At 46.2% G+C, this 16,818-nt stretch overlaps 2 protein-coding genes across 17 annotated transcripts in view; one reads left to right on the forward strand and one right to left on the reverse strand.

Moving 5' to 3' along the window:
- Nucleotides 1–3,558, reverse strand: part of LOC1277571 (uncharacterized) — a 69,625-nt gene extending 66,067 nt beyond the window's left edge. For 7 of the 16 annotated variants that reach the window (XM_061661193.1, XM_061661192.1, XM_061661186.1 and 4 more), the window contains exon 1: nt 3,407–3,530. The gene's annotated coding sequence lies outside the window, so the exon portion shown is untranslated. Of the gene's footprint in view, nt 1–406; nt 738–1,937; nt 2,138–3,041 lie in introns of those variants that run through there. The other 9 variants (XM_061661188.1, XM_061661189.1, XM_061661183.1 and 6 more) reach the window with 8 other exon arrangements.
- A 2,012-nt stretch (nt 3,559–5,570) lies between these two features.
- Nucleotides 5,571–16,763, forward strand: LOC1277568 (repressor of RNA polymerase III transcription MAF1 homolog). Its single transcript, XM_061658142.1, has 3 exons — nt 5,571–8,515; nt 10,294–10,571; nt 12,725–16,763. The coding sequence occupies exons 1-3, from the start codon at nt 8,171–8,173 to the stop codon at nt 12,786–12,788; spliced, it is 687 nt and encodes a 228-aa protein (XP_061514126.1). The 5' UTR covers nt 5,571–8,170; the 3' UTR covers nt 12,789–16,763.
- The last annotated feature ends 55 nt before the right edge of the window (nt 16,764–16,818 follow it).

The following is a 16,818-nucleotide window of genomic DNA, read 5'->3' on the forward strand; positions in this document are numbered from 1 at the left end:
GGTGATGGTGTAAGCTAGATTACGTGAGCCCCAAAAATGTGTGTCCGTGGCAAAATTCGAAATCGAAAGAAAACATTGCGCCGTTTGGTGGTTTTATCGCTCCATATTGGCAACGGTGGAGAGGGTTTTTTGTAGGCTTCTCCTTGCCACATCCTTTCCGACAATGTCCCAGGTCCTTTTTCTTCACAGATGCGGAATAATGGTGACAAGATGAAGTGCTGATGATATAAATTTTTCGTTTTGGTTGAATTCACTCACAAAATCCACCGTTGCCGTTGTGTGTGTGTGTATGTCTTATTTCACACTACACCAGGGGCCTTGAGACGGGGAGAGGGGGGGGGGGGTTCGAAAAGGGATGTACTTTTTTTCGATGGAGAAGTAAGGGGGAAGAAGTTTCTATAAACACCTTTGGCTCTACACACACGCACTTGTCCACTCTGTGCCCACGCGTTGTGTAACATCCACACTGTGTGCTGTAAAGGCTTCTTCGATCGGTTTCGATTTCGCTTCCTTTCGCTGCAGGCTACTACTACCACACATACACGCACACAGCTGGTCTTCGAGCGGGGAAGTTGGCAGAGGCTCGGCGACGCTTGCCAGGATTTCGGGTGCCGCGTTACATCAGCAGCAGCCTTGTGCGGTGGAGGAAAACGCAGCTCCAGTACGCTTTTTTTTTGTTTCCGAACAGTCAAAAAGGCACTCTTTACTAGGTAGAATGGAAATTCGTTCCCTTTGCAACGCGTGTGAAGATCGATGCACTTGCCAGAAACACACACGGTTTGTATGTGTGTGTGTCGTTTTTCCAACCAACCCAACACAATAAAAAAGCCACCCGCTCGCAGGAGCCGACAAAACTGCGTGCACAGACAGGGCTGCTCCGTTTTCCGTCACACACTGTACAACTACACAGCGCCGTGACTACTGCTGTCAAAACCGTTGCTGCGGCGCTCAGTGTGTGTGTGTGTGAGTGCCTTTATTTTGTGCTGTCAATTGGATGAGCGCGCGAGAGAGAGAGAGAGAGAGCGAGAGCGTGAAACCGAGTGTGTGCTGTCACGTGAGAGGGTTGTTCGTTCCCAGTGTGTGACGTACACAGCATATCTCGGTTTGGGGGGATGAAACGATAAAATAGGGGTCGTCGTGATTCACCATCTCCCCCCGCCCAACACGCCGTATTTTAATGCTAATTTGTGTGACAAATTTTAAATTTACGGCTGTCTTCTTCTTCTACAAGCAGATCAGATATTCCGACCACTGTTCCTGCTGCTGCTGCTGCTTTGGGGAGACAAAAGTTAGCGCAGCAAACGCAGAGCGAGAGAGAGCAGTGAGAGTGAGTTAAAAAAAGAGCACGGTTCATTTTTGGTATCTTCACGGCAAAGGTGTCCCTGCTCGTGCTGGCCCATTCCCTTCAACCCTTCGCGCACGTACACTTCAGCACACTCGCACACACACACTGTACTAGGTGGGGACACATACACACACATGGTGGCGCGCGCGAGCAAAAAGCCCCCAACCCCCGGGCCCCGCTCGTCATCCCCATCACACACAAGTATCGATTTTGGACACGGATGGCCCCCGCAGAATACTAAAAAAAAGGAGAACCCCACTTCTCGGCTCCGTTTTACGAACAGGAGGAAAAAATTGCACCAGGCACACATACGAATCCCCCACACAAACACGCACACACGCACACAACGCTACAAAGCGAGGGATGAAGGGCCGATTCACCGCAGAAAAAGTTCACTTTCAAGCACAACCTCCCTTGAAGAACAGAGCTGCCCCTTGGGGGGGACGATTTTTTTGCACTAGAGCTCGAACGAAAAAAACTCGAAGCAAATTTTGCACCCACAAACGGACGAGCATTTTTCACTTTTCTTTTTGTTTCCCTCTGTTGAGGATACGATGAGGGTTTCCCCGTGCTGGGGCTAAAAATTGCACACCCGAGCAGTATGTGTGTGTGTGTATGGGCACAGACTTACTACAAACCAGCCGCCACACAGAAGCACACAGCACAGCTTACCACCGCACACGAACAAAACGAAAAACACGCGACAGCGCACTTCCACCGCCAGCGAACGAATGCTCCGAGAGGAAAGCGCGTAGTGAACCAGCACCGTTTTTGTTCTTTGCCACACAGCGACAGCCGAGCACACCGAGAGCACCCGCCAGTACACTACCCCCTCCCCCCTGATGACACACACACGGCGCAGCCAGCCCCCTGTGCCGTCCATGGGCTGCTTCGATCGGGTTTGTGCTGCGGTGGGTGCGGATTTGGGGGGTTATGGTTGACGTGCGGGCTGGGTGGGGGGGTGAAGATAGAAACCCCTGGCTACTACGCGAGACGAATGTGTGTTGGAGGAATAAACACACTAGCGCGCGTACACGTGTGCGTGTGTGTGTGCGCCCGTGCGGTGCTGGTTGCTATTATTATTGGCTTTTACGGCCACCCTCGGACCATAAACCGCCTCCTTGCCTCCCCCGCACCTCAACCGTTCTACGGGGATGTTCTGCTAACCCGCTGTTTCTTCACCTCCTCCTCCTCCTCCTTCCTACAACGAGACAACGGGATCGTTAATCACCCATCCACCGACCCGCCGGCCATCCCTGCCTAATGGCAATGTCATTTGCGGGGCCACTTTGCCTTCCGTCCCCGTCTGTTCGCTCGGCATGGCAAGTATGATAAGCCGAATTACGATGTGCCAGTGTGTTATCACTGGGCTGCGTGCGTGCGTGCGTGCGTTCACGTTCTTCTCTTCCTTTTTTTCCCCCAATCCGTGCGCCCCTTCTCACGCCTCATCGCGTTACGTTCTGTGGGCCCTCCGCAATGCAGAGCCTCTCACGGGGTTGTGTGTGGTTCCGCAATGTTTGGATAGCCAGCCACGAGATTAGAACCGCTTCTCGCTGCTGCTCTGTGGATGCTGTATTTCACTGATAATTCCTGCACACAGTCACTCCGCTGCTCCGCATAGCAGCGGCAGCAGCAAATATTGCACCTGGCGACGACCCGATTCCAATTGGATTCCACTAAGACAGGACAGACTCACACACTTTGACAGTGGCGCAAATACACTTGGGCCCTTGAGCACGGGGTACTTTTCCGCTCGTTCTGTTGGCAACTCCCGTGCCGGAGGATTATTGTTTTGCAGTGGCGGGACACACACACGGCACATTCCGTTCTTCACATCATTTGCGATTGAGCGTAGCTTTATGGGATGGTTGCAACCCACTACGACGACGACAACCACCATCACACACCGATGGCTGGCCTTGAAGGGTGAGGCAATTGCACGGGCGAATGCAAAGAAAACGGGACACCAGTCCCCCTCCCCCCACCTGGACGATATCGGTAACGGTGTTGAGGGTTGTGTAAGCTTGTCTAGAAATGAAAACTTAAATAGCGAAACCCTACCAACACTGGCCACACTCGGACAAGCTGTACACGGGTTAAAGGTGCTTCCTCACTTTTACCTTATCAATACGAGCGATGATCGAAAAGTTGAGCTCTGTATTGGGACGGGTACGGCCATCGATTTGCGTTGAGTGCTGTCAAGCGCGGTAGCCATGTTTTATTTATTGGGGTTTGACAGCAATTGACAATCGTGCGCCCATTTGACGAAGAAATCAAATTCATTTCTTTTATGATTTTTTTTTTTGCAATTTTGAGTGCTGAAAAATATATTTTAAAAGGAACGCATAAATGAGGAATTAATTTTACTACATTACTTCACTGGAAATTCAAAATGGTGCATATAGCTAAGATGTGATTCTCCATTAATTTATTTTAATTCATTTGAAATTGGTTTCATTTTTCAGCAACAGTTTTAAAAGTGCTGGAGTTTCGATTCTACTCCAAAATATTTAAAATCAATGATAATTTTCGCTTCGTTCTATTATCTCATGCTCATGTTGGGAGTTTCTTGTATTATTTTTAACGAAACTTTAACTTGTGAACTGAACGAAAATGTCATGCCCACGGTTCATCGCCCCCCTGCCAGTTGTACGACAGGCACGGATAATGCGTTTGGTGCGAGTTCTTTTGTTAGTTTTGCAAATGATCGGCCACTCGCAGTTGAAAAGCGTTCAACGGTAAACGGTCGCCATTTTACGCAAGCAAAAGTTATCATTGCAATCGTGCCTTGTAGGTGGCAATAAAGCGCACAAAATGGAAGACGCGATGGAAGCATTGAAAATAGCTGCAATCGATGCAGACGGAACTGCGTTTAAAGCTACAAATGAAAATAGTGAATGTGACCAGTTGACAGTACCAGCGGTCGACAGTAAGTAAAAACTATAGTAAACAGCGTATGTAATTTTACTCATTTCCGTATGAATCGCCAAGGTCATAAAGGGGTATTTTCCATCGACTTGTCACGTCCTGTAGTTTGTTGTTGTTGTTGTGTGTGTTGGAGTGTTTTTTTTTTTGTTGCAAAGACAAGACCATCCGAAACATTTGTTAATCTTTCTTATTTCCGTGTGTAGTGAAACCAGATATCTTTGTTGATGAAACCGGCGCTATGGATGCTGATGAAACCGATGAATCTTCGGAAGACGAAGACATTGATGTCAAAGATGAAAAGGTGCAACGAGAGACGTTGCAAGAAAACCTTCGTAATTGGGCCCTAAGTAACAAGGCGTCTAACGCCTGCATCGATAGCTTGTTGCGTCTCATGCGAAACAATCGCCTTTTTATCGATGTACCGGATTCGGCAAGCGAGCTACTAGCGAGCCCCGAGCAGCCAAAGAAATAATTTACTGCGGCTCCTGGTTGACCGAGTGGATATGTACCGCAGAAAATTGTAGGTAATTTAGTACTAAGTGTTTCCCCTGCAGTGTGTAACTCCTAATATTTCATTTTAGATGCAGCCAACTTACAGAATTAATCTGTAAATCATTTGCATTAGCAGGTCTAATGTTGGATTTCCCACACGGATGCAAGAAGGACATTAAATTCGAATACGGTCTTACACCAAAGCTGGATACAACGAGCGAAAATGGTAGCGTTTGTGAATAAAGTCTACCTTACATGGGTTACATAGGTTGCATGGGTTACGCAAATATTTGATGCATATGTTTTGTCATACTTCACAAGGAAGCTCCTCACTTACCGAGTAGGAACAAAGCCTTTTGTTTAAATAAATTGTATAAATTGAATAAATATCGAGCATAATAATGAAATACCTAGATGGATTTTAGCAATACAAATACATCGCATCACTTTTATGGAACAATATAAGATTTTGTCAGTACAGAAATTGTTTGAAATACAATTCTCATCAACACAAGGGTTAATCCTTTTCGGCGGATCGGAATTGCGTCTCATCCGGAGCCAAAGTGCCCATCACTACAAACTTAACGAAACAGAATAAACTTCTAAAGTCAGGCCTAAATTCACTAAGAAATGCCCTGCATAACACACACTGTGGCTGAATCACATTCATTTGAATTCAATTTCATTTTAGAATTTATGATCCATGTTGAGCTTATTTGCTTCTTCCCAAAACAGCTAGAATAGTACTTAAACTCGTAATATAAACGAACTGACATTCTGCACACATGCCCATCTCTACTGAAAACAGCTAAACATTCGGAAGGTATCGAACAATAATATCGAACGATAGAAATAACCAATTCCTTTTTAGCAAAAACCGATCAAAAGCAGTAAATATTTCAAATTTGGTGATATTTCAGTGACATTTGAAAAGAAAGAATAAATAATCGTAATCAATGAGGTACTCGGCAAATTAAAACCTGAATTTACGTACCAGCTTTACCACCTTGGCGATCGTCGAATCCTGTCGATTGCTCTGCAATAAACCCACCCGTACGGCTCTGCCCTACAGCTTGCGAAGGTAACCATCTTGCCAAACACTTTGCGTAGAACTTGCTAGCGATCAGATTCGTGTGCGTGTGTACGACCGAAGAAATCATTGTGAAAGCCATCTCGCTACATCCAGTGTGTTTCGGAACGAGCGTTTTCTGTGTGTTTTCTCTGTGTGTTGAGCGAGAATAGAAGAAGCAGCTGAATAACAACAGTGGTCACCAGCGACAAATACGATCGACATCATATTTCGATCGTAAACATCCAGCAACAAGGCGCCGCGAGAGCACACCCTCGGGGAAACTACCTTGTTCCCCCGCCATAGTTCTGCCTCAACCCGGTGTGTGCGTGTGTGAGTGTGACCCAGTAAAAGCAGCGAAAATGATGGAAAAATACAAGTCCTCTTTAGACAGCTATATGTAGCCTGGTGTCTAGGTGTGCGTGCGTGCGTGTGTGTGTGTGGTTACAATTTTCCAAATCTTTCTGAGCGAGCTGAAAAAGGTACAAGAAAGCGAACAAAACAAACTTGATGCACTACCCGTAAGTGGTGCATATTTTCCGTTCGATTACATTCCGAAGGCAACGCGCGATACAGCGAAGCGTCAGGAAAAGGGTGTTGTGCAGGGTGTGCAGCAGCAGGGAGCAACACAAAAGCTCGGGAGAATACAAGAAGAAAAAGCAACAAAAAAACTTGCCTCTGTGTGTGGTGCAGTGCGTCGTGTTTTCGGTGCGTTTGTGTGTGTGTGTGCGTGTGTTTGTACACAGTGCGTAAGTGCGTACGAGTGTACCTATTTTCGTATGCGTGCGTGAAGAGCCTCCCCTCTACGCACTAGCTACTCGAGCTCCTCCGAAACGTGTTTTTTCGTGAAAATGTGCTAGAAGTTGCCCGTACTTCTTGTTTCTTGTGGGGAAAAGTGTGTCACAAGGCAAACGAAAGCAAAGATATCCTGTTTTTCTGACGCGCGCGCGTGCATATGTGTGTGTGTGAGAGAGAAAGAGAATTATTGACGAAAGCGCTTACATTACCGAAGCCTGTGTTGAAGGTCAGCACAAGGATTTCGAATAAGGAAAAGGTATAAATTGCCGCGCCGACATCGATGCAAAGTTTGCCGCTACCGTTACGAAAGCGAGGTCTCTACGAATTGACGGTAAAATTGATAATTTGACCATATAAACAAAGGCGGTGGAAGTGAACAGAACGACGACAACAACAACAACATCCGACCCATTGCTGAAACAAGAAGAAGAAGCCCCCCGTCTGTGTACAAACGAAACGACGGGTCGTCGTGTGTGAATCGTTTCGTAAACGCGCATCCAAGTGTGCGTGCCAAGCGTGCGTCAGCATCGTCGCACACCACTACACGGACAGCTCTGCTCGGTGACGCAGTGCTCTGCCTAATAACAGTGTGTGTTTTCGAATCTTCTTTCCGCTTTGTGCTGAAAAGCGGTTCCTGGTGACCACTGAACAAATCCAACGGGATAAATAAAGGGTTAGAAAAACCCACGGATCCTAACGCGTTTGTCCTATAAACGATTGGCGTTACTACCACTACTACTACTACGATTACTTGCCAGGTAGCCGGCAAGGGCAAGACACGCTTTCTCCGTACTTAAATGAGCCCGCAACAACCAGTCGCCTTCGTTGCCGCCGTCGTCGTCCCCGCCACCGCTAACAGCAGCAGCAGCCAGCAGCACCGTATTAATAGCAGCAGTCGGAGCCGCCACCCCCAGCAGGTCGCGAGCACGAAACTGTTCAAGAAGAAGCTCTGCGTTCACCCGACGACCATGTTCAGAATCGTGCCGATGATCAGCAACGGCCTGATAAGATCGCCCAAGATGGTCAAATACTCAGCCGCCCCGTGCCGGAGTTGCCCGACGGTGTGCCACCAGCCACTGCTGTACTAAGAAGCGCGCGCGCGTGTGTGTGTGAGAGTGTGGTGTTACCGCGCCCCCCTGATCACTGTTCGTCAGTCGTCCAGTTTGGCCAGTTTTGCAGCGCGCGGCCCCCTGTAGCTTTGTAAGCGTACCATAAATAAGGCATCGTTTAACTATTGGTTTGGTGAAACAGTTGTAAGCACTACAACACAACAACGAGACAGAGAGAGAGAGAGAGAGAAAAGCACAAGAACAACCTGTGCCGAACATTGTGGATTATAATAGCAAAACATATCGAAGAAAATATTGTTCAACAACAACACACATACACACTAAGGAAAACCCAATAAGAAACACAAGAGACCGTAACGATCGATTGTGCATCAACGAGAGGAAAATCGTTGTAACTTCCTGCCCCTCCATCGAGTTGGGCATTGTTTTTGCATTGACACACCTGGAAAACAGCTCCCCGAAATCAAGATGAAGCTGCTGGAAAGTACCCGGTTCGAGGCGGTCAACAACAAGCTGCACATCCAGACCGGCGACAGCACGATCTACGGCCGGATCGAGTCGTACTCGTGCAAGATGGCGGGCAACGATAAGGCCCTGTACAAGCGGTTCACCTCGGAGCAGGCTCCGACCGATCTGCAGGCCCTGTCGCCGCCGCAAACCCTGCAGGACATGTCGCCCCAGATCCTGCGCAGCAGCCTGTCCGGGGACGAGGGCGTCACGCTGTGCGATACGATTTCGCGCAAGACGCTGTTCTACCTGATCGCGACGCTGAACGCCGCGTTCGAGCCGGACTATGACTTCAGCGATGCTAGGGTAAGAGAAAGAGGTTGCAAATCGAAGCAAGCGACGAAATTCTTTTACTCGAATGGGCAAAAGGGTGGGACTAAATCCCTTCAAAGGGGGGATAATGCGCCATTACTAATACCACTTTGAGTAGGCCTGGCTGGTGTACGTAGTTTACTCGTCGGAAAGGGGAGAAAATGCGCCTTTTCTTTTAAATTACATTTTTCCCTTTTTTTTAAACAAAACAAACCCTTGTTTGACCTTGCCACTGGGTCAGCCGGAGCAATCACATTTAACCCGACAACAGAAAAAAGGGGAACCAAAAATAAAGCGAAAAATACACTCCCAACTTTCGTAGCAGATGTAATGCTGCAAGGAAGGAAGAAAATAGCAGGTGAAAACACAGCTCCTTGGTGGTTTGTTTTCAGCTGCGTACACAGAACAAAAAAAATGCTTCTCACCCACTTGCTGCCTCAGCACAACAAACCGAATCTGTCTCCTCGCCGGGCGGGGGAAATCAGCATCCCCATAAACCTCGCCAATCTTTATTAGTAAACAGTACGTTCTTGCGTTTGTGTGGGGCGAACGAGCACGCGCGCGCGCAAAAATTGCTCTGCTGAGGTGCTGAGGACTGGGAGTATCCTTGACATAGCGCGAGGCAGGATGGGGGAGTAGAGAGGCGGCCAGAAAGACAACCAGCCGCTGCGGTGTCCGATGGTCATGTTCTGCTATATTTATAGTTGTTTTGCTCTGTGCAGCGAGAAAAGGCCGTGTGTCCGTTGTTATTTGCGTCACGCGCGCTGCTCCTCTGGGTCGATACATAATTTTGTTTTGGTTTTACATTGTATCTTTGTGTGTGAGAAGTGTACGTCGTAAAGCTTGCTCTCAGAATATTTAGAATCATAACAGTAATTTCCATTAATATTTGCTCCCAAAGACCAACCCGCACGATCGATCGGTGCGATCATAAATAAGGGTCTCTCGATGGTGGAGAGGTAAAAATTTCCCGGTCTTGATTGCTTTTTGCCAACCAACAATGCACACACACACGGGCACACATCAACAAAACTGGTTATCGACCCTTGAACGTTCTCCTGTTGCCTTCATAAACGGATACCATAAACAGAAGAGCGCTTACGCGTAGTTACGTTACTAACACACGCCTTATGCTACCCATCATGGGCATGGGCTTTCGATGCTTGTTTCGAAGATTCCTCACCAGTGCGGGCACTGATGTAATAACCACCCGACCTCCGTCTGGGGTTGTTTTGTTTCAGCCTCAACCGCATACTGCTGCGGTGTAAATGAGACTGTTGTGGTGCAAGGGACGTGCGAGAAATGGAGATGGTCACTATCATTTTTCTTTAAAGTTAATCGTTTCTCTAGATTTTTGCCAGCATTTCTGTGCAATAAATTGGATGAAAGCATCTCATTTTGTGTAAAATTGGGACCTTAATCAGGAGATTTTTTAGCTTTTATATAACAACATGAATATTGTCGTCTCTCTGTGGCTGTCCCTTTTTATGATAAATACGCCTGAGGAAGTACAATTTCCAAATAAGAACTAACTGGCCCCTTCCAACTCATCTTTACAATATCACTTGTAGCTTGTGTGTAGTACTTCTCACATGTGTGTGCGTGTGTTTTCAATGGAAAACCCATCGTCTCTACGCCGTACAGCGTATCGCCATTTGCATAAATTTCCCTACCCCTTTTCCCGTCTCGTGATCACACTATATGCTCGCTCCAGCAGACGATAATAATGACTAACGTGAACCGTTCTTTCTCTCCTCTCCCGCCTTGCCCAGAGCCATGAGTTCAGCAAGGAACCATCGCTGCAATGGGTGCTGAACTCGATCGAGGGCAACCTGGGCCCGGTGGCGGGCGAACAGTACAGCAAGATCCGCCACGCCCTCTGGACGACGATCGAGGACGAGATCTCGCTGAAGGACTGCGACATCTACAGCTACAATCCGGACCTGAACTCGGACCCGTTCGGCGAGCCGGGCTGCCTCTGGTCGTTCAACTACTTCTTCTACAACAAGAAGCTGAAGCGCATCGTTTTCTTCCACTGCCGTGCGATCAAGTGAGTATTTGGGGCGCGCGGGCGCGCGCTTTCCCTCAAGGAGGGGTGCGGTGAGGTCAAGCACTTTGTCGGGGCGTCACAAACACACCACCATCCATGCAATAAACGCGTTTTGTTGATGCGTTTTGGTTTGTTTTCGGCGCTCCGAAAAAAGAGGCAAAGAAGAGGCAACGTGCGTTTGGTTTGGATACGGTCTAGTGCTGCTAGTGACCAGCCCGCGGAAAATGTACAGGCATCGGCTTTGTTTTGTGTTTATTTACGAGCAGTTTGCGCCCTCCAATACGTTGACCCCCGAGCGTGATCGAATGAAATATCATCAAACGGTTGCAATTAATTCCATTTTTTGTTGGTGTGGTGTTGCTGCTTGTTATAAACTAATCGCAATTTCATATATTTGCGATGCAATTTGAGCTTTGTGCAAACAACGCTTTTGTAGCTTTCGCCCTACCTATCGGCTGTTGTGTTAATTCCGTGCGAGAAATGTCTGCTGCAAATATTATTCACTAGCTGGATGCATATTTTAAATGCCCTCCTCTCAGCAGCCGGAGCCAGCAGAGTTTCACTCATGAAGCGTAAAATAGTTCCGCTGGCAGCACCACAAACGGGGGTTGCAAAAAGTGATTGCTGTCTGTCTTGTGGGCCTTACAGTTTGCGCAAATACATATTTCATAAGCGAGAATTGGAGTTTGCAGATTTCGTTATATCCGCGCGCTAAAAGAGGATGCTTTTCGCAACAACAAAAAAAGAAGTAAAATATCGGCAACCCGCCGCCGCCGCCGCCGCCGCCCTTTACTGAGCGTGTAACGATGTGCGCACTGACGTGCGGAATGCAATTTTAGGTTTGCGTTTTCGTTGAACCTTAAAAAGCAACAATTGCTCGCTCTCGTGTGCGCCTGTCGTCGTCTAATGTGTGCGCTCTGTGTGTGTTTCGGCAAGCAGATTCCAAAGTATTTTTAGACAAAACATTGATCAAACGCTTGAAACGGTGCGCATACCGCTTTCGGTGGTTAGAAGAAGGTAGACGCTTTGTCATCTCTTCTAACCATGACTCCATTTGAGTTACAGGGTTTTCCAGGGGTTCTCATAGCTGTGGGACACTTTCTTAACTCTTTCTAATGGGAAATGAACTTTATATAGTGAGAATTGGACTCTATCGCACTCTTTTTGGATTCTTATTGGATTTCTCCAAAAAGGGTGCTATAGAGTCCAATTGCTTTCACATATAGTTCATTTCGTGTAAGAAAGAGTCATGAAAGTATCCCACAAGTATCCCCTGAAAACCCCTGTATTGCTGAACATGAAAGATTGCATTGGAAATGCATGTAGTATGTGGTTTTATGTAGTCTCATTACATTAAATGCTGCACAGTTCGTTAATCTTGCTGTGTGCGTCGCACGTATCAGCAGCCCTTACCGACGATCAATGTGTGTGTGTACCAAAAACAACAAGCAACAGCAAAGTTTTGTCGGATAAGGTTAACCAAGCCCCTAGCCTAGCCCAGCCCATGATCGTCGATGCTAGTCGATGACTCAAGCAGAATTGAGCCAAAGTAGGGCGAAAGCCTCCTAACTGTGTAACGATCTCTTGCTCTCTCTTTTTCGCGTCCAACCATAGTTGATTTTGTTATTTTTTGCTCAAAATTTAACGACTTTTACTGACGCTACAGTACGTTTCCAACACTTTTACTAGCCACTATAACTAAACCCACTGCTTTGTTTATGCATTCATAAACCCTCACTCCACTCGCCGCCATAAAGCGGGGCGAGAAGTTCCTTCGTTTATCAAAACAGAACGTGCCAGAATAGTTCCAGCGTTCCGTCGCCGGGGTAGAACGGTCCCACCGGCTCGAAGCTGCCGATGTAGGCAAAAATGTCTTTCCGCGATCGATTTTCCTACAACCCCGGTTGTGCTATAAATAAATGCACAACACACACACACTGTACGAAGGGTACAAAGCGTTTGTTAAGACCAGCCGGCCAGCCAAACGCCAAAAGGGGTCCAGTTATTGCAATAAGGCCATTACCGGTGGGGAGCTGGGTGATTTATTTATTGAACACTTTGTTGATTTGTTGATTCTCTTCTTTTGTGTCTTTTTAACTGTTGTGTACTAAAATCTGACTCTTTTTATCTATTTTTTTCTCTCCCTTTTTCAGCTCGGTTTATGTGGACTCTGGATTTTCGAGCGATTTCGCAATGGAAGATGACGAATGTTACTAAATGCCAGGACGATTTGCCGACTCCCTAAGACAACCTTAATGAAAGGGATACGGCTAACCGATCGAAAAGGATCCCTTTTCCCCATCCACGCGATCGTTTGACCTTTGATTATAACATTTTCTAACTTCTTTTAACAATAGCTTTATATAGCATCATGACGAGACCAAATTGTCGTCTGATATCGTTTTTTTCTCCCCTTTTTCGTTTTCAATTTGTCAACCACGATGAACATTTAAAATTGTGTTTTTCTTAGCGAAACTTAACGATAAAAAAGAGAGCACATACAAACGCACACACGTGCACACACATTCTTTATAAAAGCGCTAAAATGAATCAGCTTTTTGAACGTTTTGAGCGCATTTGCAAACTTGATCTACATTACTTACTTTAATTTACTTATTTTCCCTCCTTATTACATTCTCTTTTTTCATTCAATTTATAATTTGTTCGTTTGCCTGTGTGTGTGCGTGTGATTTTGTGTTGTTGTGTGCTTTTACAAAAAAAAAAAAACAACATTTTAAAATCATTTCTTTTAAGTTACTGTAGGCATTATTCTTCTTTGTGCGTGTGCTTTAAAGGCACCGATATTTGGGCACTCTCAGCAAGAAGTCATTAACAACCTCTACGTATGAACAATATTTCTTCGATATACATACATATATATACACCCAATGTAACGCTAGTAATTCACACTACCCGACAATGTGCAAAGTGCATCGCATGCAGCAAAACAACAGCAGCAACATCAGCAGCAGCACCGAGCTATTATTGCGGAAGTATCATGCTAAGAGTAGAGAGAAACAAAAAAGAATTAAACAACAGTTTAAGCAGGAATAATACCAACCAAACCAAGAACCAAGACACGGCACCGTTACGTGAGGGCAGGTGAGAGCTGCGGCGTGAGAACTCGCGTAACGGTGAGTGCGCGATGCTGGCAATGTGTAGCCAACTGGAGCAGCGGGCGAGAGCTTAATAAGATAAATACTGTTTAGTTTAGGTAAGGCGAGCAGGTAGGAGAAGCTAAGGAGGGGGCGAGTGGGGTATGGAATGTTTGCTCCATCTATCAGTTCCATCCAGCCAAGGTGGTGAGGCCTTCCTCATGCCCGTGCTATAAGTACATGTGGTGGGAATGCGCTAATGCCGCTCACGAAACACATGCTCTCGTAGATTATGACAAGAGACAGAGACAGATAGCGCAAAAAGGGCAAAGGAAGGGTTTTATTTGTGCTCATAAAGAGCGGTTAGAAGCGAAACAACACACACAACAACACACCTTCCAAAACAGCTAGCGTTTTCCGGTAGGGAAAAATGTGTGTTTAGTAGTGTTTTCGATGGAATAAGACAGATACACGGCGGCGCGGAGTCATTCTCCCGCACAGTTAAAGTGTTTTGTCGAGGGCTCACACAGAGGGTAGCCGTTAGTAAAAGCTTAGTGGTAAGGTAGCTCTGCTCTTCCGCGAAACCTCCAGCCAAGCGTTTGTGTGTGATCGTCCCAAACGGTGGCGATCAGAACAACATCGTTCGGTCTGGGTGGTTTCCCAGTTGGTGAGATTGCCCCTGTTTGCTGTTTGCGCACGACGCGTGTGGCGACTTTTGTCCCCTTTCGCTGGGCTCTCCAAGCTGAGCTCGAGGGGGGTAAAAAGAAGGAGCGCGCAGTGAAGGATATATCCTATTCCAGCACTGCTATCGTCTCCATTTTTATCACCATCACCGCCACGATGCCTCGCCCGCAAACAGGGAGCAGTGTGTAGGTACACTGAGAGGGATAGGGCGGTTCCCGGCGGCAAACAACGACGGGACGGGAAGGGGCGAAACATCCCCCTGCAAACCATCCTTGAATGCACATCACCATTGTGTGATGGGGGAAATCGTCTCCAAACAAAAGGGCATCGGCATTGAAAACATTAATAGGGAAGGGCATTGATGACCTTTCGTTTTTGGTTTTTGTGCCCGTGTCCACCATTCCCGTCCACCATCGACATTGTGTCCTGGTGTCCGATGGTGGGACCGCACGTGAGAACTATTTCACTGACTGTACCAATTTTGTGATATTAGATTCGTAAGTTTTATTCGTCTTTCGCCCCTCATCAGCTCATCGGGTTCCAATAGCTTTCAATACCATCCACAGCAAAACAGCTCTTTCTTTGGCATATAAATATATTTTTAATAGAAGGATGCATTTCCCTTCAAACACAACAAGCGGAAAATCTTATCATACAATGCAACCGTTTGCAAATTTTAAACGTTCATAGTAATGCTGATATCCTTACATACAAAAAGGACACAAAACATGATAATAATCCCTAAGCGCTCTATTGTAGGGAGACAGGCACGATACATTTCAACGATGGTTCCCAAGCAAATCCGTAGTCGCTGTCACTGTCGTCACACTGCACATCCGCAGTCTCGCGCGCTGTACGTACGTACGGGGTCCACACCGTGTTTGGTCCTATCTTATCTATCTAATCACAGCGCAAGATAGATAGGTAGGTAAAAAAAAGCGCGGCCAAACAAATAACAAACATCTTCGTGATTCATCAAATTACAAGCTCTGAAGTACAAAACCTCTACACGAAATGTGATAAGTAGCTTTTAGACCACGGGGGGACATAATAACAACCGAGTCGAGTTACCGGCAAAAGGGCGACAACCACGGCTTGCACGGAAATTGCGCTCGTACGTACAGTGTCGTGAGCCGTGACAAAGCGGAGCTCCTCTCTGTCCAGTCGATCAGTTGGAAATTGGAAAGCAAAGATGAGATGAGATGTGGCTGAGCCGCCGTTCCCAATTCCGACCCCACCCCGCACTACTAGCAGGCAAAATGATCTCGTTTAGGGAGGACAGTGTTATTTATCGTAACCTAGCATTATATTAGCAGCAGCACTACGGGAGAACAGTGCTATGGGACGGAATTGAGGAACGCGCAAGAAGCAGCATTATTACATTCATGCCAGTGGTGCGGCAAGCTATTTGCGGGTTTGTTTGGCAACGGAATCGTCGCAGTATCAGTCTGTATCAGGTGGTAAGCATACGGAATCATCAATTTTCAAGAAAGCACCTTGTTTTATCTGCTGTTTATCATACACACATCTACCCTGATAAGCAGAGCGTCGTCCGGTGTAGCTGTTGTTTAACGGTGTAGCCAACATTTGAGTAATGTAATCCTGTCCTTTTCTGCTAGTAGGAAGGATAGGAGGAGCACAATTTTCACGCTAATCACAAGATTAACGCATGCAACTGTATCTTTGGTGTGAGCAAGCATCTGATACAAACATGTTTCTTTCGATATCGGCAATTTAAGTCGGTTAAATATGGACTAGAGGGAGTAATGAATGTCTCAAGCATACAATTTTTTCCAATTGAAATGAGCTGCTGTGTATTAGAAAGTACCGGGAGATCGAGAGGGCGAATATTTAATAAAAGTTATAAATACACACACACCTACACATACTATATACAACACAACAACAGTAAAATTAAACTAATGATAAAAAAAGAAACGTTTCCGTAGGTGAACAGCGCAATACATACAGAAATGTCAATGCAGCAGCAAAATGTTAATGCAAAAATACACCATTACTACTTTTTGAACCCTTGCAAACAAACCAACAAACAAAAATCTGCCCTTTTTCGAACAGTTCGATATCTTTGTTAAGGTTTAAACTCTCTAGCACTTGCACACTTGAAAGATAGCAATTCAGAAGAGAAGAAAGATATGTTAAAAAGAAAGGGCCAAAACAAAACAATAGAAAAGAAGAGAAATGTTTGCAGCAGCAAAGCGCATACCAAGCTCGCGTGAAACCAAGCGGAGTATGTGTGTGTGTTTGTTTGTGTGCACCACTTTATCATTATTTTTAATGTATTCTCTTTAGACAAATGCAAGATAGCAGAGAGCAGCAAACACACCCGCGTAAATGGTTAAGGATAATAAAATATGGAGAGAAAACAAAATCGTTTTAAAAATGTAAAACAAAAGCTAACTAAATCCTTACGACGATTCGGGAGGAATGAAAGAAATTTGCTGCTTAAT

The sequence above is a fragment of the Anopheles gambiae genome, chromosome 3 (assembly GCF_943734735.2).
Source record: "Anopheles gambiae chromosome 3, idAnoGambNW_F1_1, whole genome shotgun sequence".
Classification (NCBI taxonomy): Eukaryota; Metazoa; Arthropoda; class Insecta; order Diptera; family Culicidae; genus Anopheles; species Anopheles gambiae.

What these genes read in the sequence shown, in the direction of transcription:
- LOC1277568 (XM_061658142.1), top strand. Translation starts at nt 8,171, where the DNA reads ATGAAGCTGCTGGAAAGTACCCGGTTCGAGGCGGTCAACAACAAGCTG. An exon ending in ATGACTTCAGCGATGCTAGG is followed by an intron (nt 8,516 to 10,293) that starts GTAAGAGAAAGA and finishes CGCCTTGCCCAG; the next exon opens with AGCCATGAGTTCAGCAAGGA. An exon ending in TTCCACTGCCGTGCGATCAA is followed by an intron (nt 10,572 to 12,724) that starts GTGAGTATTTGG and finishes TCCCTTTTTCAG; the next exon opens with CTCGGTTTATGTGGACTCTG.